The sequence below is a fragment of the Osmia bicornis genome, chromosome 16 (genome assembly GCF_907164935.1).
Source record: "Osmia bicornis bicornis chromosome 16, iOsmBic2.1, whole genome shotgun sequence".
Taxonomy (NCBI): domain Eukaryota; kingdom Metazoa; phylum Arthropoda; class Insecta; order Hymenoptera; family Megachilidae; genus Osmia; species Osmia bicornis.
In genome coordinates this window covers 4,786,751-4,811,872 of record NC_060231.1, presented here as the reverse complement: position 1 = coordinate 4,811,872, position 25,122 = coordinate 4,786,751, and the positions used below count along the sequence as shown (strand labels likewise).

Below are 25,122 nucleotides of genomic sequence, written 5' to 3'. Positions count from 1 at the left end.
CGTAAAAGTCCCCCTTCGGTTATCAATGGACCTTATCTTATGGTTTCTAGGACCAACAGTCACAAAAATTCGGATAATAATTTAAATACAGTGGTTAATTATTTCCTCGCTTGAAATATAATTATCTCCAACATTGAAATTAATGAAAATTGAGGTTAGGTACATTCCATTTAACTTGAGGTTATAAATTTTATTTCATTTTGAAGGTTCATTATCAGTTGGAACATTTTTTAGATAAAGTGTGTCAAGTCTTTCTAAGAAATTATATTTTCATTATTTACTTTCTGAGGTGAGGCCCGAAGCCATGATGTAACAGCACGTGATTAATTTATATTCAATATTAAATCGGCAAATACCTGTCTACTTGCTTTAAAAAAAACTGTGCATATATGAAGATTCGAATTATTAACATAATTAAAGTAAATCTATAAAAATTTTTCTCATACCATTTATCATACTAGAACATCTATTATTTATTTCCACAATTCTTCATTTTAATACGACACTCAGAATCAACAAATAATAAAAATTCAATATTTGTACAACAAACTGAAGGTTGTTTAAATCGTCCGTCTCTAAACAGTGATAATCAATCATGTGATTTCACACGTATCTTTTTTCATTTCATTTTTTTTTTTTTCGACTCTTATTTGCGCAGTGTATACAATTTTTCATTGCAAAATTGTTATGTTCCTTCTGCAATATTTTTATTGCAATTTGCCAGTTTTATACAATATGTAGTAGCAATGAATTTTCAATGATAGGCGACGAGGCGATTATTGCTATCTATTATTTGCCACACACTCAGAATAGATCTGGTTTACAATGACGATAATTCTTTGGATTCATTTTGTTTACAATGAGAGCATCGCAATGGCTGGTTATTTTTTTCTTTTCTGTCAGCTGTGTAATCTGAACGCGGAAGTGCGATAAAATCTCTTTGCTGGTCGCGAAATCCAAATAGAAAATTGAAACTCCCTCGCTCCGAAGATAAACATCGCATTTGCATCCGAGGCATATGTTATTTATATTTATTTATTGGATCCGACAAGTTTCTACTCGATATGAAATCTAATAAAATGTTGCACTTTAACGTTACTCTGAAAATCGACGACGTTTTACTATGTATTTATCATCGTGCGTCGATTCGAACGCGTTAATCAATCCCACTGTAATTAATTTTCAACAGTGCAAACGTTGATTTCATGTTGCTGATACGATTAATGTTCGAAAAGCGTTTTAAATGAGAAATGGAAATTTTCCATCCAACGATACAATTAAAATTCATTCAGTAAGAGGTTTATTCCCAGAAAATATTTATTAAAAAAGAAATGCTTATAAAGATTTAGGTTAGGTTGCCTCGAGTTACCCTAACCTCAATCACATGCATCCTCGAGCTTCAGATTATAATTATAATTATTTTGAACTGTTTTAGGAACCTTCTAAGTCGTCACTGTGTCAAAAACAAACAGAAAGTCACGAGTAATCGGGAAAGATATAGGTTAGGTTCACTTTAATCGGAACAGAAACCACGTCAGCCTCCAATCTTGTTCAGTTTTAATTTGAAAAGGTACCGAAACATTTCAGGAACGATCTCAGTTTCCAATCTCCCGTAAAACGATCAGAAATCGCGAACGATTGCGAAAGGTCGGGGTGAAAGCTCGGTATCGATCACAGGCTGGCGTGCCGCACGGTTGTTAAGGGTGTTTATCACCTACGCGCTCTTCAGGGTCGCCAGATTTGTGTCAAGAACTCGTTCTTGTACTTGTGCGCGATATGCGGCACTAGCTGCTGGAAAAACGCTCGTCGAACGTACGTACGCGGAAGAATTTACGAGCCTACAAACGCGGATATCTCAGGCGTAAAAGTCGTCGCCACGTCTTCTTTTTAACGGTGCCTTTCAAGGATGAAATACCGAGGCCTCGACATTTCAGCGAACCGCGCCTATTCTCATTCAAACTGTAACGTTCAACTCAAAGTCGCATCCTTTCAACATGAAAGGAAAATTGAAAGTATAATACCCGTTTCAGCATAAAAGTCACTATAAGTATGCCACTAGGGATTTCAGTTTCGATAACAGCCCGGTGGATTAACATATTATCAAACATTTGAGATCTTCACATTTCATAACACATTGTTGAACATTTAACCAAAAGAAATTCATTCAGCGTGAAGTGGAAAATGAATATGATAAGCAGAATTTTCTATCGAGTATTAAAAATGTGTATTTTTAGGTTAGGTTAGAAAGTTCAACGTATTCGCGAAAAGGGAGGCAATTTCCCTGAAGAATAATTCGACCTCCAGATGCTAATGGGTTTCAGTCGTGTGGTCGGTACTTCGAGCAAGGTGCACATCGATTACATTAGCATTAGGGCTAGCAAGTAGATCGGATTTAATAAACCCAGCTGGATATAATCTTAAAGGGGTATTACACGACCCTGGTTCAGTTCCAGGGAGCTGCTCACCGAGGGTGTGTCGCGACGAGGAGATTATTGCGGCTTCTGTTTATTAGCAATGCCCGATTTCGATTTTCCCTATGGTGTAATTAAACGGGCAGTCGTGAGCCGAGGTTAATCTTGTGCCTTACATGTCTAATATATTATACTTCGCAGGATATCACAGTATTAACGATGCAACAGTGATATTTTAGAATTTTTAATTTAGAAGAAGGATAAGCAATTAGGAAACAAATAACTATGCAATAGGACAGTCGGTAGTCGGATAAGTAGATTATGACCCCAGCTACCGCAGATAGTTAGACAGGTAGATTATGCGCAGCGGCGCCCTAAGTGGTCAGACAAGTAACAGGGGAACAGCGGAAGTGCTGGTGGTCAGACAAGTAATATGGGGATGGTGGAACCGCAGATAGGCGGATAAGGGAATAGGGACAGTGACACCATGGGTAGCAATACGAGTATGACAGGGTTCATAGGCAGTCATATTAATAGGATGAGGGCAGTAGTACCATGGATGGTGGAATGGGTTTGTGGGTGATTAGGCACGTATAGGGATAGAGGAGGAGTTAGTGATCCGGCAAGTAGAATAGGCCTAGTGACTTGGGTAGTCAGGCAGGTACTGTGGGGGCAGTGTGCCCATAGGTGGAGAAACAAGTAGCTAATGGACAGTGGTACTGTCATTAGTCTGATAAGTATAATACTACCACCAGAGTCAACTAGTCAGACAAGGATCAGATAGGGTTAATGCAAAATCTTATTATTTGTTATCATTTTAATGAATCCTGTTGATAGTAATTCGACGGGAAAATTTTTAATCGTGTAAGTCATGAGTAGAACTGTAACATGGTACACTTTTACGATGATATACATTCGCGTCGTGATCACGAACCTAACTGATCGCATTTGATGGCGTCAGTACTTCTATACTTCCAAGTGTAATAACAAAGAAATAGAATTATCCTGGGCAAAAAAATTTCCATCAACTTCGAAGCTTTAATTAGCAATCGATATCTTGACTCACCTCCTGTTACGATCGACGTAATAACGACGCGAGTGTCGTCGAAGACGATGACGACGTCTGTCGATGTGAGGCAGACCAATCGACGTAGTTTCTTTCGAATTTCGCCTAGAATCGACACGTTCCCGATTATCCTTGCTAAAAGAGTCACTTCTAGTATCCTGCTTTTCATCCTGCGGCTCCTTCGACCTGACCATCATCCAGATGAGGAACAAGAAGGTGATCATCGTCGCGTCTTCGGTCATTGCATCTTTTCAACTCATTCTTCAAGATACCGATCATTCATTATTTAAATGACACTCACTTTTTTCTTTATGTTCACTTGGAGATTGTTTTTCCAAATATATTTCCATTTTATTAATTGCAAATTGAAAAGAATCAGTTGATGAACAGTGTTCGTAGTGATGAAAGTTAATTAAGTTCTATCGATATTTTCAATAAAATGGGTAATAAATAAACAAGTATAACAAGGGAACAAGGGTAGAACGACTTAGTTAAGAGAACCAGGCCACCTAGTCCTGCAGACACCATCGACAACTAGATAACACACGACAACACGATCCATTATTCCCGGGATTTAGGACAATAGCCGTTCAATATTATTCCAGAACAATATTTATTGTTCTCCGGCTGTAGGCAGCAGCTAACCAGAAACGCGTAACCGTGCCCGAGATTCCTATTTTTTATTGTAAAACGCAGGAAACCATGAAGGACAACCGCGTTTAGTCGATTTTCCTCTTTGTTTAAAGTTGAGGATTCGGTTGAGCGACTTTTGCCAGCGTTTTTTACATTTTTCTAAACTTTAAAGTGATTACTTATAAGTTCCCTTTCGAATTTTAAATAAATTTTGATACCATTTTGAGGTTAAGTATCGACCTTACCTCCTTTTCTATATTTTCAGATTTCTTATTAATTTCTACAGTTTGTATCAATCAAAATGAATTACAGTGTGAGAAAAATCTACTATTGATTTCTTGTTATAGGAAATGTGACTAACCGTCAGCCATTTTGAGGTTATGTTCGATAGCGACAGAGTGTGCCAAACCCATTCATCGTCCTTTCTACTTTTTAATCTTTTTTGAACAATTTAGACCAATAAAAATGGTCATAACGGGAAGGTTATCGATGTGTCGAGAGAAAAAATTAATGCAACACGACTCGACGATATTTCCACTCGTTCGATTTTCCAGCTAAGGGCCACGGATGAATTATTGAACTACACAGAGACGTTTATGCGTGCGGAACAGCCTCGTTCTGGTATATTGGCCGGCACAATGGGAATGTCACCGCCCGTGACATTTCTCTTGTGCTATTATTAATGTGACATCTACGAGTAAGGTGGTTCCTATTAAAAGTCGATTTGCAGCCTTTCAAATTTGTATATCTTCCTGCTTCCTGGAAGTCGAAAAGAAAGTAGAACTACTGATCGAAGATTTGAATTTGAGCCATTAATGTGAATTGGTTATACTATCTCTACATCAGGGGTTAGGCTAGGTATTACAACTAAAAGTTAAATGCATCATTTTTAAACGAGAGTTTTATGTATTTGAAGAATAATTTTTAAAGGACTATTGTCAAACACAAAATTACATTGACATTGTGGCTCTCTCCATGGTCCGCCGTCTGAGGGTTAATTCCCTAACTTCCGTTAAATAACTAAACCTGAATCATTTCTATTTCCTTCTTTTTCTCCCCGAAACTGAAAGCAGTTCACAGTAATAATTGGTCGCAGCAGGGAACTTCTCAACCCTCTTCAACTAGTTTCTCCCCATTTGCTCTGAGAATTAAACCTCAATCCTTCTCCATCTCCAAAACCAACTCACTCGACGCTTTTTAAACCATTTTACCATTCGTTCCTTGAAATTTAAACGATTCTTACAGTAATCCTCCGCACGAGAAAAGTTCATCGCAAAAATTCATCCCCCATCAACCTACTTTTTTACATTTTCACTGAAAGAAAAAGGGGAAACGTAATCTCTTTCCAAAACCATCCTTCATTCCACGAACAAACAACATTCTCGTTCTTGTCTGATTAAATCGTTCCATTGAAATCGTTCCACCTTGGCCAATCACGCTCTGTTCCAGGATCAGACTCTTTGTTAGACGATGGCGACTGGATCGTTAAATATTGACAGTCTGTGGGATCCTATGGAACTCGTAGTCTAGTGACGTAATCGTTTGTATGACCAGAGAATTACTCGTTGCACGGGTTCCGAGTTATTAATATTTGTGAAGCACTCATACTGACTTTAGAGAGATTCATTTCTTCTCTTTACTTTGCAGCGCAAGATGCGCTGTGGGGAATGGTTTGAAAAACGAGCTTTTGGGGGAATGTGAAATTTTTAGGAGTGCTTTGTGATAACCAAATAGTTCTGGTATATTTTTGAAGCAGAGCTGTGACTTTCAGGGTATTCGGGTACCCGAGTACCTAAGAGACATCCAAGACAATGAAAATGTATGGTTTAAAATTTAAAATTTTTTGTTTTATTAATTTCTTATTAAAAAATTACAACAGAATTATGCAAAGAAAAACGATGTCCGAAATAAACCTTGTACAAAACTGAATTCTAAAAGAGCCATAAAACTTTTCTTCCTCAAAATCAGCTCAAAAATATTCACTACCATATTCTAGCAACCCCAGCAAGTTCTCTGAAACTTTTCAACGTACCACTATCCTCTGTAGAATCTACTGAAAGTCTCCAACGAAATTTGCTTAAAAAAGCAGTCTCACCCCCTAATTTGCGATGCAGAGGGGCTATGGTCAACCGTGAAGGGAGGCTGGATTTTTCAATAGAGTACAGGATCCCGTGGCACGATCGATGGAATCTATTAAGAGAATTGAAATTCCCGGCCACGAACGGGCTCAACAAGTACTCGGTTCACGGAACAATGCACGTACCGTGAAAGACTATCATCGTTCGATATCTGGATTCACCGGTTATTGATTTTGAATCTTCGATCTCGTTGCGGCTACCTCCAAGAGATAAAACCGTTGATTTTTAAAGGGCCCTTTTTCATTTTGTTCGTTCAAGTACAAAAAGGGATCATTTTAATACAAGAAAAGGATGATTCATATTCGAAAGGGGTTTTTTTTAAATATTATATAATATTTATATTGATATTTGAATAGAATTCAAAATCACGTTAGAAATTTTAATTTTAATTGCAAGCTTTACACCTCGTTAGTTTCAATTAATTATTTCACAGCACGTGTGAAATTTTACACAATTACGTTTAAAAAGGTGCTAATTGCAATTAAACGAGCACGCAACTGATCACAAGACTGTGATAATTAAATTTTAACTAAGTGTTTTAAACACGGAAGCTTCCTTATTGGAAGTATTTTCATTGGAATTAAAAGTAATTTTAATGATCAAGTATTATTTTATCACCTATCATTAATCAAAATCGAAAATGAAAATGGACGTCAATAAATTCGAAAAATCTTAAAAAGATTCATTTTTATGACAATTATTCGTTTACCCCTTTATCAGATTATCTGAGCATTCCTTCATTTATTAACATTTATTAAAAATTCAATTATCTATCACTTATCAATCATGAAGTCACAGAACACACTTCAAATAATTCATTTTATTCATGATAGTATTTTAATCGCTGACGATCACTTATAAATGAATCAAAATTAGGCATTAAATACAATTGATGAATGAGCATCAGAAGAACATCACAATTAAAAATTTTAAAGACACTTTAAGTGACAATGAGTAACTTTTATAAAAAAAGTCATTAACAAATGCGATTAACGTCACAAGAATGTCACAATTTCACGTCCCAATCAAGAAAGGTACTTGAAGTTCACTTTTATGGATTACAAAAAACAGATGGTATGAAAAGTGGCAAGTGAAGGATCTGTTGAGAAATTTTGGAAAATGTCGCGGTAAAATGCAATCGCGAGGTGCACCACCACGTGAATCGAGGTGAACTAAGCGCAGCGACGCCAGGCGTCGCGACACGACCTCGGACGCGAGCACACGCGTCTCTTGTTGCACGCTCAAGCGTAACGACGCTCGTTTCCTCGGCGGAAGCGGCGCTTATCGTCTTCCTAGAAGTTTCCTGCTTCCGATGAATAATCTTGTCAATTTATTGTTACACCATTACAAGCAATAACTTAAAATAATTCAAATTTAATTTACTGAAGATAATTTATAAGAAAAAATTGGAAAATTTGAATGAATTTTTAATTAAGATAATTCAAACTGGAGTGAAGTATGATTGACACACAATTTGGGGGAAAATTCTGAGATAGGTCAGGTCAGGCCAATGATAATAGACATAGTTGTATAATGAAAAATAGTACTACAAATACTCTTGTTAATCGCTGCTCATCAGAAGATCATTAATTGGTTTGATGGTCAGTGTAATTTGTTGATGTAATTGAACTTGATATGCTCAACGGTTTCGCGTACTGTAAACAACACTAATTGAAAATGATGGAAGCAAAATCGTCAGAGATGTGATTATTGAAATTCAAAAAACCTTAAAACTTTATACTATTTTTCCATTTAAAGCGATACTTTTTAAATCATTCCTTTTTTAATTTTAAATAATTTCTAGAAGGATTCAATTTCAACAAGGAACAATTATTCTATTTAAACTTAATTAATTAACTGGGTCATTAAATTTTTCATTACCAACATATCACAATGAGCCTCACAATGAATCAACACATAGTTTCCCTCACATCAACAATTAAACAATTTATCACTTCCCCCCAATTATTTTTATATATTCTAATCATATCTTCTGCAATTTAATTAGGCGTTATTATTTATATTAATTAAGCACAGAAATTCCCATTGTTGATAACATTTGCACCACAACATTTTCAGAGACGAAGATTCTCCCTTCACCTTATTTATTTATTTATCACAGAGAAATTAACTTTCTGTTAATACCAAATATCAACACGATAACATCGTTCCACAACACGATCGAGATCATAACACGGAACACGAATGATAATAATATCGAAATTTCATCACGATCAATGTTAATAAATAAAATCTAGCGATAAATAAATTTTTATAAACCATTCCAGTCACTTTCGTAACAAGATGCGAACGAGAAGTCGGAGGGATCAGCGATAAGAAATTTCACGTGAATCGTTACGATTCATCGATCACAATGGCCGCTCGATTTCGAAACGAAAGTAGATCAATCTGCGTTTCGAGCTGCTCTCGTACCGAGGACAAACTAAGAGAACGGCTGAAGCGGAACTGCTGAAAATCCGTCAGCGAGAGCGAGAAGGAAAGAAATCGATTGTCTTGCGATATCTTCGCGCGCTTTAAATGCGAGCCGCCATTAACGTATCAACAGTTCGAGGAACCCGCGTTCTCGTAACGTTCCCGGCCAATTCATTAATTCTTCATTACAACACATAGAATCTTAAAACCACTTTCATTATTTCTAACTGGGTCTAAAAATATTTTTCACAGTATAAAAATGTATTTTAACGTAGCTATACTGTTCCCGCCCAATTTAGTGATCCTTCTAAATATATTTGTTAAGGTATCGAAATATCTTTAGAATGTAAATCATATAGAACTGTTAAACTGAGCTAACTGCCCAACTATATGTAGACAGTAATTGACACTTATGTAAACTACCTTTCAAAGCAGAAATACAAACATTTCAAAATCCTTTCAACGTATACTTAACTGACTTACGTAACATCTCAATATTCACGTCCGTTAGGTGGAAGTTGAGTAGAACAACCACTTACCTGCAACAGAAAAATACGAATAGATTATTATTATTATATTTATTAATGAACAAGATATGGCAGGGTCAAAATTGACCCGGTGCCTTTTTAACACAAAGGTTAATACAAATGGAAAATTAAGATAAAAAGAAATCATGCAATTAGTTGTTAACCCTCGGACAGCGGACCATGGAGAGGGTCCCAAGACGGCGGACCATGGGGAGAGCCCCAAGACGGCCCCAATTAATATTCCTGTAAATTTCAGTCAACACTGACACAGGCTCCGTTGTTCAAGGGTTAAACGTCGATTGTATAGACAGCAATAGAAGGTGACGTTTAATACTCATTTTCAAGTAATAGTTCTTCTGTTTTTATGAAATATTCATGCGTGGACATAAGTAATCAAATGAACGATCGTTCGTGTAAATGTTACGTTCATTATACAAGCTTTACGTCACGAATTATCATCCCGTTACCATTTTATTTCACGTGTCGTGTATTCCTTTACGTGTACGGACACCCACAACACACAACACCCCGAAGCAACTGCTTGAATAATAATATTTTAATGAGGGAAAATTGTGTCGCGCTATCAACGTCATTAATGCTTGATCGTTTCTCTTTGCTTTTAATCTTTCAGCCAACCTCTTCAGCTGTTTCTTAATCATATTTCTTATTGTTTCAACTGCGATGTAGTTGATCGATTGTTAATCGTTAACGAGGTATACGCATGTTCGATCGATAAATAATTAATGATGACTAATAAGAATCATATCGGAGATGATAATCAACCTCGAAAGAGGTTTTTAATTATTGTTGTTTGTGTTTCAGAGTCTTTCGTAAAAGCAGGAAGTGTTTTAGGGGATTGATTGAGTATGATGGTGGTATAGTAAATTTACTATGAAAAATAAATTTCAAACTTTAGTAAGTAACTGAATCACTCAACATCAAATCCGGTGATAAATTATAGCTATTTTACTTTAATTCTGTTTGAATTTTATAATGCAGTTTATATTTCAAATTTATTCTCCAAGTTTACCAAGACTTTCAGTTAAAGAACTTGATTTTCCGTTGAAGGAAATTGAATTTTTATCGAAATTCAATATTGAAAGGAATTTGACTTTGATCGAAGAAAACTTCGAAACTGGAAATTTGTATTAAAAGAAGTTTCACTTCTATTGGAAACTCTTCGCAAGAAAATTCGATGATTGTATTGATTTTCTACTGTGGCAGCAAATTTTAAAAAATAATTACTCAAATCGTTCCAAGAATTAAAAAAAAAAATTAGAATCACCACATCTGTCGCCAAATTTTTAAAAAATTATTGCGATTTCTTCCTGTCGTCAGTTTTGTCCATGATATTGAATCCAACTCCCCCTCCCCCCCCCCCTATTTTTTGGCAGTATTAAAACTTCCACAACTTGTCCAATTTAAACTCCGCAATATGCCGATTTCCCGAAAACTACGTGGTTCAGCATATTGCCATATGTGTCGCTGGATGTTTCTAATGACACGACAAATGTATGCTATTGCTTCATGATCCTTGCCGTTTACCCAGAATCCAATGGTGCCCCATAAACATGGCGGGTGCGCGGGAAGGGTGGCTTAACCTACATTCGTTGCACGTAAAACGATAAATCTTGCGTTTTGATTTCAACAGCGTAGCAATTTCCCTTAACTGGTTTATAAATGAAGCACGGAATGTAAGATAACGAGAGAAAGAATTAAAAATTCCTTTAGAATGCTCGCTTTAAATGCAAAAACGTAAAAGTACCTTTTAATCTTACTGTAAGATACAACATAACCTATTTTCTGAAGAACTGATCAATTCTTTCCAGAATACAAATGTTTTCATTAATAATTTAAGCATTTATGAAGTTTTTTAAAGTCGGGGTTTGAATATTTATGGAATGAAAAATGGGCAGAAAGTTAAATTATTAAAGCTGAGGAGAAACTGAAGAGCTTTGGAAGCAAATAAAAATTGCAGGGGTGCAAAAAATATTGAACCAAGTGGTATGTATTATTCAAGATGGAATGAGAAGCGCCATAAGCGGAGGTCTTGAGAAACTTCTCGTGAATTTAATGTTCTGTCGGTGCAGCAGGATTCGATATTACCGGATGATAAAACAGGAATTTCAATCGTGTCGATAAAGAAGCTCCCTACAGTTAGATACAGCAGACGTGGGGGCCGATGTTTCTTTCTTGAGGCTTTGGAGGAGGACCATTTTAGGAAATGAAAAATTATCGAGCTGCAATTGAATGCGTGCATTCTTCACAATTTATATGTTTACATGGCACAGCTATACATTCTATATGAATAATACATGCGAACATGAGCTACTCCTAATGGAGAATTGTACCTCGATATTTCTCTGCGTCAGTGGTTCTAGGTGTAGCACCATTACTAAAGTAATGAAATACTGAAACCTTCACAAGCGAAGAAAAAACATCTAAAAAAATTCCTAGATTGGTAATCATCTGCAGTTCGTTCCAATTTTCCCCTATTTCTTCATTCCTTTCATGCCAGTTACTGAATGTTCCTCAACTAATTACTAGATGGCGCAGATGGCCGCTTCCCTCTAACCTGCATACGTTCAACACGCCAAAGTGCAAACTAAAATTCAAATGTTGATGAATCCATCTACTTTCATTCCTTTTGATTAATTTGCAGCATTTTAATATGAATAGTACATAAATTTCACGCTTTGAAATTTCCCAAGGATCGAATGAACAAATAACAAAAACTCTGTCTACGTCATCATTCCCCGCCACTTTGCTTTTCTAATCGGATACAGCGTGTCTCGGATAAGTGAAGTCAGCACAAGGCTGATGGAAGAAAAAAAAAAAACGAGCCGAGTCGAGGGTCGGAGGTTAAGTGGTCGAAACACGGTTGCGAAGGGGCTGGCGAAAGGGGCGGGGCGCTGCAGAGATTCCCTGATACGCACCTGGCCACGCGCATTTGAGGGCATCAGTGACGTCAAAGCACGACGGTGGAGGTTCTCGATTACGTCACTGGCCCAGCCAGCCTCCAACGCCACATCATCGATCAGTTTGACTCGAATGGTGGGGATAGGGTGAACCAGAAGGCTTGTACGAGAAGTGGGGGAGGCGGGAATCAAGGAAATATCACTAATAGCCGGCTCGCGGTCTATTAATTAAATTTTTGATTAGTCGACGGATATTTTAGTACCACTCAACCACCATTTTCGATCAATTAGAGTCGAATCGACGCATTTCTGGGATTGCAAACGCGACATTTTCAGTGCAATGAGATTGCACTTCAACAAATAATTATTTTTATAAAAATACAAATGTGAATATGCGGCAACATTTTTGCATCAACTGTTTAACAATTGGAAATTATTTCTCGTTTGATGGAAAAACGAGAGAGGGATTCGTTTGAGAATCTTCCTATTTCAAGAGCAAATAAGACGAAAATTGTACGGAACTTCACGAATCTACTTCAACAGAGCAAAGAATGTGAACTTTTCCACCAACAGTGTCTCTTTTATTGACTTTTCTTCTTCCTATTTCAGCAGAAATATTCCCACCGAAGTTTTCGACAAAAGCATCAACTTTTAACAAGTCTTCCGAGAATATCGTTTGTCGTTCCTGGAATTTTCCAACTTTCCAGACAAAATTCACAGAAATATGTCAATTGAAACGTAATAAACAACGTTAATTTCACAGTATACGAACTATTATAGTGCGTACTGCTAAGTTAGTCAATATATTTAAATGGAAAAAGGGAATTCAAGTTAAATGAAATAAATAATCTTCTTTTATGGTTGATTTACAAATCTCTGAGCTTCTTTCCGTTCATTAATGTAACGCTGTCAAGATCTCGTTATAGTTGCCAGCAACAAGATGAAAAAGGAATTCAAGAATACTCTCGTGTTCATTAATCCCGTTGCTTAATTAATTTCAAGGCAAGCATGTCAAGAGTTAACACCACTGTTTCGCCAAAGGAAATAATAAAAAAGTAGTATACACCCTAAACGAAAATTTCCTTAATCATTTCTGAAACCCTTATAATAAGGTAATAAAATGCTCCACTACTATGTTACTATATTAGTAATAAAGAGAATTGGATCATAAGTCTAGTAAAATTGTGACTAGTGTGCACACTAATTAGTATTCACACTACAGCAGAATATACTGGTATAGTAATTAATATGTGAGCGTAATACTTGATACTATTGAACTAATTAGTATACTTAAATGGAATCACGTGCAACAATTTTGCAAATTAATATCGAGCTAATAAAACAAAGGTGTTAATGTGCAAACGAAGAATTTCAGCCCCATTTCCGTTTAAGCTTCAACTATTTATCACGTTTCGTGCATCTTAAAGAAAGAACAACGTGATGTTATTAACAAGAACGTTCCAATTGGTCACGAAATGGCTACGATTTATGTTTGTTTGAAAATAGTTGTTATCTCTGTGTATTATAACAACCTGTTTATCTTTCCTTATGTCAAATTAATTTATTTCTATGATGAAAACAAAATATAAATAGCACATACAATATTTATTGGTCTAATACATTTTATATTATTTAATTTCCTATTGAAATGTTTAAAAAACCGGGTGAAAGAAATGTTAAAGTATTTCAAGGTTTCGAGAGAAGATATGTGTTCAAATCAGATTATTCATTGATAAATTGCTATATTTGAAACCTTGCTTTCATCATGTCATGAATTGTTAAGTATTTTTCAGCTTTTTATATTTATGATCTTGTTTCTCTCTGGTCAGTGTTTTATAAATATCATGTTACTAGTAAACGTTGGTCGCTGAAGCTTAATATAAAATCTTCAAGTCGTCTGAAAATCTGAAATGCTAATCCAGTTGAAACGCAAAACTCTAATTTATCTTAATATGCAAATTGTACGTCGTAAACGTCGTGTGCGATGGTAAATGAAGAAACCGAGCGAACGGAACAACAAGCGATTCTTAGAATTAAATGAAAGAACAGACTAGATTGAAGTTCATGGTTCCATGATATTTCGTTGGTAATTTTCTTTTAATAAATCCAGAAACTCACAAAATTCTCCGAACAAATTTATTCTTCGTTAACAATTAATAGGAGGGTTTTTTAATTACTGAATTCAGTAGGACTAAATTTTGGTGAGATATTGTTTACCTTAATTTGGAATTAATTAAGATAAAATAAGTTTTGATAGGAAAAGATTTTAAATTGTATTTGAGTGATGACCGATGATTAAGTTAAGTCTGTCTTAAATTAGACCTGATTTAGTATCTAATAGTAACTCAAACACTAACGATAAGTAACTATAATACTTCCAATAGTGATTGTTTGAATACTACTTAGATACTAATAGCTAAATTAGTAACTGAAATAGCAGGACTACTATTTTTATCAGTTCCATGGGAAGGGGATTCAACTTTCCATCCAATTTCTTTCTAAAGCAGCACGAAAAAGCTTGCGATTGCTATCATCGCGGGATTAAAATCAACCCCATCGTCTCACTAACCTACTTGAGGGATGAACACGTGGTCCACAGGGGCAGCAACCGCTGCTCGAACGTTTCCTTCTACGTGCACACCAATCCTGACCCATCCTCCGTCAGCAACCCTTTCGATTTCACCCTTACGATTAATCTATCCAACCTTCTGGACCACAAAATTCCAACGGCAGTTCGATAAAACTATTCTTCCACTTCCGGTACACGAATGGTGAATGCATTTTCAAACTCCCTTAACTTTTAATTCGTTTAAAAAAGTTTTGGTTTGAAATGTTTAAGCTCGCCATTTTGATTAGCTGTATTTCCTTTTCGTTTTACAGAAGCAATTCTCTTTAGTAATTAGTTGAAGGGTTCTTTTAAGTCGTCGTTTCGTAATTCTTGATACATTCGCCGATTATTCTTGAAAATGGATATTAAAATTCGTTGTCGGAGCACTTTGCGATAGCTCTAATTAATTTCTTAAACACCTTAAGTACCAGGATGTCTCTTTCTCCAGCATCACTTAGAATATTAAATAGTTGTCTCGTTATTTTAGGGGTACCATTGCATTAGGCTCATAGCTTTGTCAAAATTTTAACTTTTAGGCCATTCCTCTTCAGTTTCTTGTTATTTACAGAAAAAAGACCATTGCATTAGGCTCATAATTTTGCCAAAATTTCTTCCTCAATTTTTTAGATTTTGAAAAAATCATCACGTTAGATTTATAATCTTGCATTTCTTGCATTCTAAACCCATGATTTTATATTATTCATATCTGAACTTCTTGTTTCCAACACATCAAACTATAAGTTTCTATCTTGAACACTAACAGACACAAACTTTTATCATTAGTCTGTGTTCTATATTCATACTTCTTTGTTCTCCATAAATTTCATTTCACAATTTTCTCAAAACGAGCTCTTTACTCATACCATTCAAACCACCTTTCACATAACCCCTTTTCACACACTTTAATATTTAATTTAACTTACACATTAATATTCCTTAAATTTAGAAAATAATTCCAACATTTTAAACTTCACTGTTCTTATTTAACAACTAAACATTTTCATCAGAAAATGGGTTCTTTCCTACCAGAAGATACATTGATTCATCTTCCACCCACGAATGTAAACATTAAGTACCCAATCATAAATTATCACTTCTAATGATCAGTATTTCATTACACTCTTAATCAACTGCTTAATCAACCCTTAAATTCACTTTTGACTTAACCATAAATTAATCATCACTTCCTTGACCCAAAATTTATCAATCCAATTATAAATCATCATCACAAACAAATCAGTGGTCCTCAAACACTGTGATCTTCCAAGAAAATGATAGGATTACAGGATCAGTTGAATTAGGTCCAGCCGGTCCCATCAGTGATCCTCATCACCCATAACCACCCCCAGTTGCTCGTCAATCCCAAACCTTCAATTATCCAGTCCTAATCGAGGAAGATCCATGGATCCCACATAGATGATTCAAATATAACACTGAACATCCTTCGGCACCTAGTTACACCCACATAACCACCCCCACCCGTGTCAATCGCACGTGGACACTTTTCAACCCTTGCTGGAGCACTGAACGCGACTGAAACGGAACTCACGTGACCCAAGGGTCACCATGGGCATCTCGTAGGGCACTTAGGATGTTCGAGAATGAAGGGTACCACTGAACGACCGACAGAATGCAAACTTCTTGAGGGATGCTCTGTTGAAGGGTGAAACAGAGAGGAGATGAGGGTGCAGCCACGTTGGAGAAACGCGAGCGGATGAAGAGAGGCTCTATCGACGCCAGCGCCTCCTTCGGCGCCGAAAACGACGACGCCGGCCACCCTGGGAGGGGTAGCATCACAGAGAAGGCCACCAGGATGGATTCTCAACGATTGTACGCTTTTTCAGCGTAGATCTTGCTTAAACATACTTTACCTCTTGATAGAGAAGCAATTCTTTTTTGCTCCAAGGTGCTTCGGAGAAAATAACAGGCTGATTTTCGAAGGATGCTGGATGATTCAGTTTCGAGTGAGTCAGGGGGTGAGTTTCAGAGAGCAGTTGGAAATTGATTTTCTCAAGGACAGTAGGGGGATGGATGCTTTCTGAGAGACAATTGAAACTTTATTTCTAAAACAACAACTGAAGGTTGTTGTTGCCTTTTTATTATTGAGGGATGATTCTTCGTTGTCGTCCCTGTTACGCAAAATTGCGTGTACAAGGATGAAGTTAAAAGTTAAGTCCAGTGAATACATCACCCTCAAAATTAAGAAAAAGATCCTATAGGGAGAGGGTAGAATACTGCGTATCGTCCAATTGAACGAAGAATTTTAATTTGCATATAAAAAGCAAAAGATCTTTCATAGCTTCATTTTGCAACGTCATTTAAGAAAAAGCTCCCTTTTTAGCAGTAGCTACACGTTAATTTACTTTCTCTGCTTTCTTGCTGTTCCTATAATTTCTCGTTTCGCGATATATAACTGAGTTACCAACGAAACAGAGTTAACATCGAACGTTATAGTACATAAGTTATGGAGCCTGCTGAGTAAACAACACAATGCTCGAAAAGAGAAGTTACAACGAGGTTGGTGATTTCTTCCCATTTCAGTCAAGCTGTAGAAAACACTGAACAAAATTCTATTAGAAAAATGGTACAAATTACCATTTTTGTTTCTTTTGCAATTATACTAATATTCGAAGTGGCAAAAAAATAAATAAATTTTGGATTATTGATTGGAAAATAAAAATTTTTTTTATACAGTCCAAATTTGATATTGTAATTTGTACACGACTTCTGTAACGCACTGTATAGTAATGCTGTCGAACATGTTAGCAGAAGGAAATGGTTTAATATCCGCGTTGGAAATATCATTCATGGTAATGGGGGTTAAATACACGTTTGCTAGCGTACTCTGGAAACCACGTGCTCGACGACACACCCACGATGTTCAAAATCAATGGAAAGTCGGGTGGGCGCAGCGACGGTGTCGTGACCCCATCGTTCCTACAATTGCTGCCCCCTTTCAACATGAAAAATAGAGAAACAGCTAGAGTAATTAGCAGAATAATATTCTGCTAATAATAAACTACCTTGTACTGCTAATAAATACAACCTTTCATTAATAGGATGTATGTATGTTGCATTAAAACTGTACAGGTTGAGTCAAAAGAGATACTAATTTGGATCTAGTCAAAGTAACCCTTACCTAACTTAAACTTAATATTACGTAGTCTAAAGATAATTAGGACCCCCAAAAACAAACCCAAAATAACCTTAATTACATTAAAAGGGTCCTGTAATCTTACTAGAACTTTGGCCCTACTTATTTGACACAATTTACAAATTTTCTATAGAATTGGGTCTTTCACTTGAGAGGTTTTAAAATAGCCTTAGAATCAAGTTGAACATCAAAATCATAAATTTCCCCAGTTACTTGGGACGCGAAACATTCCTGATAACGATAAGAACAGCATCGAAACGAGGAAGGACAGGGTATTACGAAAAGCGGTAGATTACATCCTCCTGATAGGAAGAAAACCATGACCCTTCTGAACGAACACGAAGTCATGGTTATAAACACCGTGGACAAAGAAGTTAGTAGGTTACCTATGGCCTACGTCAACGATTTCCTTGCAATATTGAGCCTACACACGCTAACTGTTAACATCGTGTGAAAGAGAGGATCACGGATTCAGGAAAAAGCTAAAGGTTAACACATCGCATTCGATACAAACACGGAATAACCTTCGGATAAAAATCCTTGGTTACAAGGATTTGCTTAATTTTTTCTTTTTTTGGTAAATTATTTTTAAAATTCCTAATTGTATCTCAATATGGATTGGTAATTAAAATAATTTTTAAAGAGTTGAAATAAAGAAAAGGTCATTAAGTACTAAGATAATTTTTTTTCGGACGTGCCATCATCCATTAATAATTTTATACAGATTAAGCACGGAAAAGGGGAATGAAATGGAAGAAAAATGTCTTGGAACGAAGCTATCGAATCGACAATTTATCTCGAGTTATTTCCATTACGTTAGATCCCCCTAAGCGGGGATCGATCGAATCTACATTTTTCGCTCGCGTCTTCTCTCTCGACACTCGAACCGAGCTTTTTAACCTCGAGAAACATCTTGGCTCTCTCGAAAGAGGCCGGTGATGTCCCTGAAACAGGAAACACCGAGCTACCTCGACGATTCAGCCCGTATCGTGCACAGGCAATCTTGTGATGGGATCTAATAAAGATGGAACGGTGAACTCCTTTTTAAAATTGATGCTTCTGTTTGTTTCGATGTTGCAAACTGATAAAAGAAGAAAATTTCCATGAAACGTGAAAGTTAGTCTTATTTACTCTACTTTTATTGAAAATTGTGTGACAGCTCTCCGGCGTTGTTTTAATTTGATATGTTTAGGGCACTGAAATGCTAGGGAATTTTTTATCTCGTAAAATATTACTAGAGAAATTACAAAATATTACTAGAAACATTTACAGCAACAAATGGTACATTTCTTACTAAATTATTTAATTCATAATAGTTCAGAAACGAATCGGAGATGAAAAAGTTTCATCGCAAGAACTGAAGATGAAGCATTTCAGTGACACAAAAACAAGAAAAAGTTCATCTGGTCCTAGTTATTGATTCCCGGCAGAAGCTACAGTGCTACCACGACAGTCCCTAGTGGAAAACTGTTCTTTTCCTCTCTGTTGGTAAAATTCTGTGCCGATAATGCAGTTTCCTCTGCTGTAGTTACCTGCTGTGAATAAAACATGTTTCCCCTGGCATTTGCATGCATAGTGTCTAAGTTTCTGAGTGTGAACATCAATACACAGAGTAGATTTACGGGCTGCGATCGCAACGTGTTGAAAAATCAGATGATTATGCAATAAAAAGTACAGAAAGTTATTATTTAAGTTGTACACAATTCCACCGAAAATGAAGACATCAATACTAAATTTTACCAACAGCATATCAAACGAAATACGAGATGAAAATTAAAAAGACCCTGAAGAAATATCAAGAGGAAGATAGAAATCCATTTAATATACTAGAAACTAGAAACTGATAGCTCGGAGTTGATTATCGAGCCATGTTTCCAGCACGATCGTCTACGCTTGACAAACAACAAGACCTAATCGAATTATCGGTGAAACAACCGGTTATATTTCCTGTCACGAGGTTCACGTGTATATCGGAGCCGTGTTTGCACGGTGAATTATCATCAGCGTGTAAGTGAAACGGAAACGACGAAGTATCTACTCGTGGGAATGGATACAAATATACTTCAACGTGAAACGTGATAGCTATCATAAACCCTCACATGTACACTGAGAATCTTTATGTAAATATGTGTTTTTATAAAACATCTTTTTATATTATCTGGATGTATATGTGAAAAAATAAAAATAAAATTGCAGTGAACCAAAAAAAGTGTAATTACATTTTGCATGACTGAATCACCCTGTAGATTGCGTTATTGAGTACAAATATTCAAACATCAGATTGAGCGAGCAAATGACACAATTACTATGGCACACGAAGTATATACACCCGAGGTGAATGGGGATTCGAGGAGTCGATAAAAAAGTTGCTGTTATGTCTGGAAGGTGTTATCGATTCAAGGGGTGAAGTGTACACGAACGATAATTGTTTCCGACTCTATTACTGACAGAGTCTCGGCTACGTGATCGTAATTCAAAGAGGAGGGTGATGATCGATCGTGCACTTTTTATTCTGCAACTGAAATTTTCATCTTGGATGTTCGTTTTTACTGGTTCAAGTGCCGCTGCTCTGTCTACTTGAGTTAATTAGTAAGGGAGAGTTTAATCGAATCCCTGATTAAAGACAGAGGGTGCTAATCCTTGATCGAAGGGTTGAAAGTTCAGTGATTGGAGGATTTGAAGCTTGAAATGATAGATTAGGAAATCAGGAAAGTGGGAAATTTTGGTAGGAATGGATTTTCGTGAAATTGGATTATTTGCTAATTAATTATTTCATTCTAAAAATCAATGATCTGTGGAAAATTAAAATAATTAGTTTTAGTATTTCTTAATACAGAATTTAACGAAGACCACTTCATTGTACGCGATGTTATCAGTGGATGCACTAGGTAAACAGAAATTACCGGGTAATTGGAATTTTGGAGCTTATTCAGTCAACATGAAATGAATGGTAATTGTTCCTGACGTGGAACACATTGTTCGGCGTGTTTGGATAACATTTCTGGCTCGTGCTAGATTTCACAGAAAACCATTTTTAATTAAAATTAGACGTTCTTTCAATTTCCCGATGTTTATCTTGATGATGTCTTTCCTAACTGTTTGAACGAGAAAATTATGATTAAATTAACTTAGAACGTTAAAAATTTCAAAATTCATTGTAACTTACGCTAAACTTTCTAATACTAGATACTTTAGCAAGTACTCAATTCTTTGATGCTAAATGATTTGATACTAAACACTTAGTATCTAAAAAACGCGTTTCATTCAACTGGAAATCGAACTTTCATTAGCCAAATGATAATTAACCATCGCCTCGTGGCCCGTTATGAAGCGATTAGCGTTTTCCGCGTTGCAAATTAATTCCTGAGGCATCAGCGCGATGAAAGCTCGTTAGAGAAAACGAGCGGAAAGGGACGATATAACAGGTATCGATTATTCTCAAAGCCCTTTGCTGACAAAATACCTAAATATTGCTGAAAATATTCCAACTTTCAGACCCATCGTTTCAATCGCGCACTGTTTGCAATTTATCGATCTGACAGTGTTGCATTGTTTTACGTTTAGGTAACGGGCGTGAAATAATTATCCTGATAAAATATATGGATCAGTGAGCTTCAACAAACACCATAAATTAATTACTGCAATTTAGAACCTGATAAATGTGTACTCTCGTTATCAGAATGATTTATTTACCAGCGATAATTTTAACCTCTTCAAGGATATTAACAAATATATTAAACATTCCACTTTGTATATTTTTTAATGCATTTCTATAAATAAAGATTCTCTAAGCAAAGATAAGAATGTCTATTTAAAGTATTACCAGATATCATATTTGTGTCACTTTGAATAGCAGATTAAGATAATTTCCTTTACAACTTTAATAAATACATTCTGAAGAAGTTGAGATAACCAGTGATCTTATTCAGTTCATTAATAAGGAACTTATATAGAGGAAAAGACACTTGCATAAACAGAGATGCATATATTCATTTATATCCTTCTAAACTTTAACAAAAGTGATTCATATTCTTATTATTTTATTCAATTCAATAATTATTTATGCTGAAGACCATTGCATCAATCAAACATAATTATATTGGATAAACAGATGTTAGCAAATAAGTATGAGTCACTATGCAAATATTATTTCAGTTGAACCAATCATTTATATTAAATCTACTATCTTTTCTTCTATATAAATCATTCGTCACATAATTGTATACATTATGAACCATTTACTAGCAATAATAGTCATTTTATTAAATGCTAATGAGCATCAAAACACCGAGGCATCATCACTGCATCATTACCTGAATCAATCATTTTTCGACATTAATAGTCGTTTTCTTGATAGTCATGAAAAATGGAAACACAGAAGAGTAATCTTAACGCTATCAATCACTTTTCTGTAATAATAATAATTTCACTTGATAGAAACAGGAAATTAAAATGCTGACGAGGTAATAAAATGGAAAGATACTTTAAGTTGCATAAAAAAAGTTATGCGGTGGAATAGTAAAGTGCAGTTAGAATCAGAGAAAGCGAGGATGCTTCTTCTTTGAAATGCTTTTTATTTCACGTCGATATCAGGCTTGGTTGCCGAGATATCGTCGTTTAAAGCCCTGCGTAAATTTTAACGATTCGCTATCTGTGTCTTACTCGGGCGCTCGAGCCTCTCGCTATCTACCTTTCACTCGCACGCTCGGACCTTTCACTCGCACATTCGAACCTCTCACTCCCGCTCGAATCTTTCACTCGCACGTGCGGATGATCCGCTTGCATACTCGGACCTTTCACTCGTCCGCTCGGACCTCCGACTCGCACAAGCGCGCGACCTACCTCACGCTGGTCAGCAACGCGTGGTGAGTCAGCAACTTTTTTACTATTGCAACTAAGTAAGTACCTGATACTACCACCAATATCGCTAACGAACTCACTTCCAGGAAAAACCGGTTTCAGCGATTCTGAGAACTCTATACATCTCATACATCTCCTACACGTTAAAAAGCGTAATACTTTGAAAGCCTATATCTCCGGAACCAATTGAGCTAGCGACTTCAAACAAAATGCGTTATAAAGGGCACGCTTTCCTCTATCTTCTCAATGTATTTTCAGTTATAATTTTTTATTCCTTCTTAGTGTAATTTTTAGATGAATTTTGATTATTTAATTTACGAATCAAGAAAGTGGTTTATGTTTAAGGCCTTGCTAGCTAAGGGGCAGAATTGTAATTATTATGTGGGTAGATGCTTGTAAATTAAAAAATGTGAATTCTTGTGGATGCAAATTTTTTTTACTGATTTTAAAATAAGACTCTTTCTACGTGGTTCCATGAGGAAGTCATTGTATGTAAAATACAATTCAGTATGCATTATATGAAACAGATTATAAATTTATGAGCATATATAAAATATTCTGTTGTTTAATTTATAACGTAATGCAAAGGGTATATTCGATTTTTCTCATTGAAATATTGAAATTTCTGAAGAATGCGTAGATGTTATTTTAAATGAAAATAATTTGAAATCAAATTTTGTGAACAAATCAAACTCAGTGAAATATTAATCGTAAACAATTATAACAATGAATAACAAATAATTTGTTTAAATTTTACATTCATCTAATTCAATTATAGTAATTTCCTTTTATTGCGATCGAAGGTAAACCCTTTTACGTTGATTAAATAACATACAAATATTGTTTAAACCATAATATTCTCACGAATTTACATGTTTTCGAAACAGTAATAACATTTTCGCGCAAATTAATAATTTCATTATACACTTGAGTGATAATAATTAATGAAAATGTACCATGTTATTTCATACAGTGATTAAAGTTTAATGCGACACAAATTAATACCTTCAGACCAGTAACAATTAATATATCGTTGTTCGATTTATCAATCCGTATGAATCAGGAGGGGATAAACTGTGTCAATTTGTAGATGGTAATTCGATTTCATGATTTCATAGGTGGAATTGAAAAAGAAATTTAAAGAGAATATGAATGAGCTTTCTCCGATGTTCTAACGAAGCACGAAGTTAATTAATAAAATCCTCTCTTCTGTCTCAGTGACAGAAATATTGCAAAAGCTGGAAAGTTAATCCACCAACTTTGTTTCGCAGATTAACCTGGATGAAGTTGGACCCAATTCAAACGTTTTAATTAAAAAATCGTGCCTGATGTTGATAAAAAATTAATTCCATTGCTAAATTATTAATTGGGTTTTAGTTTATAATTAATTAATAATTGATTGAGCATCTTCTAAATTGGATTCTATTCAAATTTTGTAATAAAAAATTGTGTTTATCATCGGAAAATAATTAAATTAAGCTGTTTGAAAATTTAAAACAATGGAAGGACATAAACTAACTGTTATTAAAATCTTTTGCATATCCTTATGAATATTAATGTTATTTAATACTTCCTTTCTTCTTTCTACCTGATCGAATACATTAGATTTCCAGCATAGAACACCAATGACCCTCATTGCATTCACGTATCAGTGAGAACGGAAATTGCTTCTTCGAAATGGAGATGTCGAATCAGATCAATCCATTAACATATCCCATTTTCGGAACTGCCCAACGCGAGGATGTGTATTGATCGAATCCAACGCGAACAGAAATTCAACCTAATCACCGGGAATCTCACGTTTGTATCTTCCATTCATTTGTCACACACACACCTGCTCGAATGATTACAGCCTTTCAGTCAAAACAAATTGCAATCACATGCAATGATTAATTACACGTATGCATATTTTGCGATGGGTTATTTTAATAATTGATAATATTTAAAAAGCTTTAACATTCAAAAAACAGGTTAACGAAACTATTATTTGTTTCACGTCCTACGTTTAATGCACTTACTGATATTTATTCCATCAATTTAATTTCAGTGTCCTATTTATTTTACCAAATGAACACACATTTCAGAATGAAAAGTACACAGGTGTCCTACTAAATACGAGATAAATGAAGTGCAGAGTATCCAATATGTTCTTTTCAAACATCCAAATACATCTAGTGTAATTACAATTCCAGTTTAATTCCGTGATAAAATCCCAGTCAGTTGGTTTCCTTTATTTCGACTTCGAAATGTGTTTATCAAAATAAATTCCCATTCACGAAGCTAATTGTTAAATTTTGATTTGAACTTAAAGCTTCCCAACACAAATTAACAACTAACGAAGGTAGACGAGTTCACTTTGTAACCCTTGTTCTGT

The 25,122-nt window shown here is 35.5% G+C and overlaps 1 protein-coding gene across 9 annotated transcripts in view; it reads right to left on the bottom strand.

Moving 5' to 3' along the window:
• LOC114871522 (cAMP-specific 3',5'-cyclic phosphodiesterase) overlaps positions 1-25,122 on the bottom strand; it is a 167,586-nt gene that overhangs the window by 55,140 nt on the left and 87,324 nt on the right. The window contains exon 1 of one of the 9 annotated variants that reach the window (XM_029177522.2): positions 14,696-15,234. The exons of 7 other annotated variants lie outside the window; for them this stretch is intronic. In XM_029177522.2, coding sequence (XP_029033355.1) covers positions 14,696-14,781 — 86 coding nt within the window. In that variant the 5' untranslated portion in view covers positions 14,782-15,234. Of the gene's footprint in view, positions 1-3,477; positions 3,979-14,695; positions 15,235-25,122 lie in introns of those variants that run through there. One more of the 9 variants, XM_029177517.2, reaches the window with a different exon arrangement.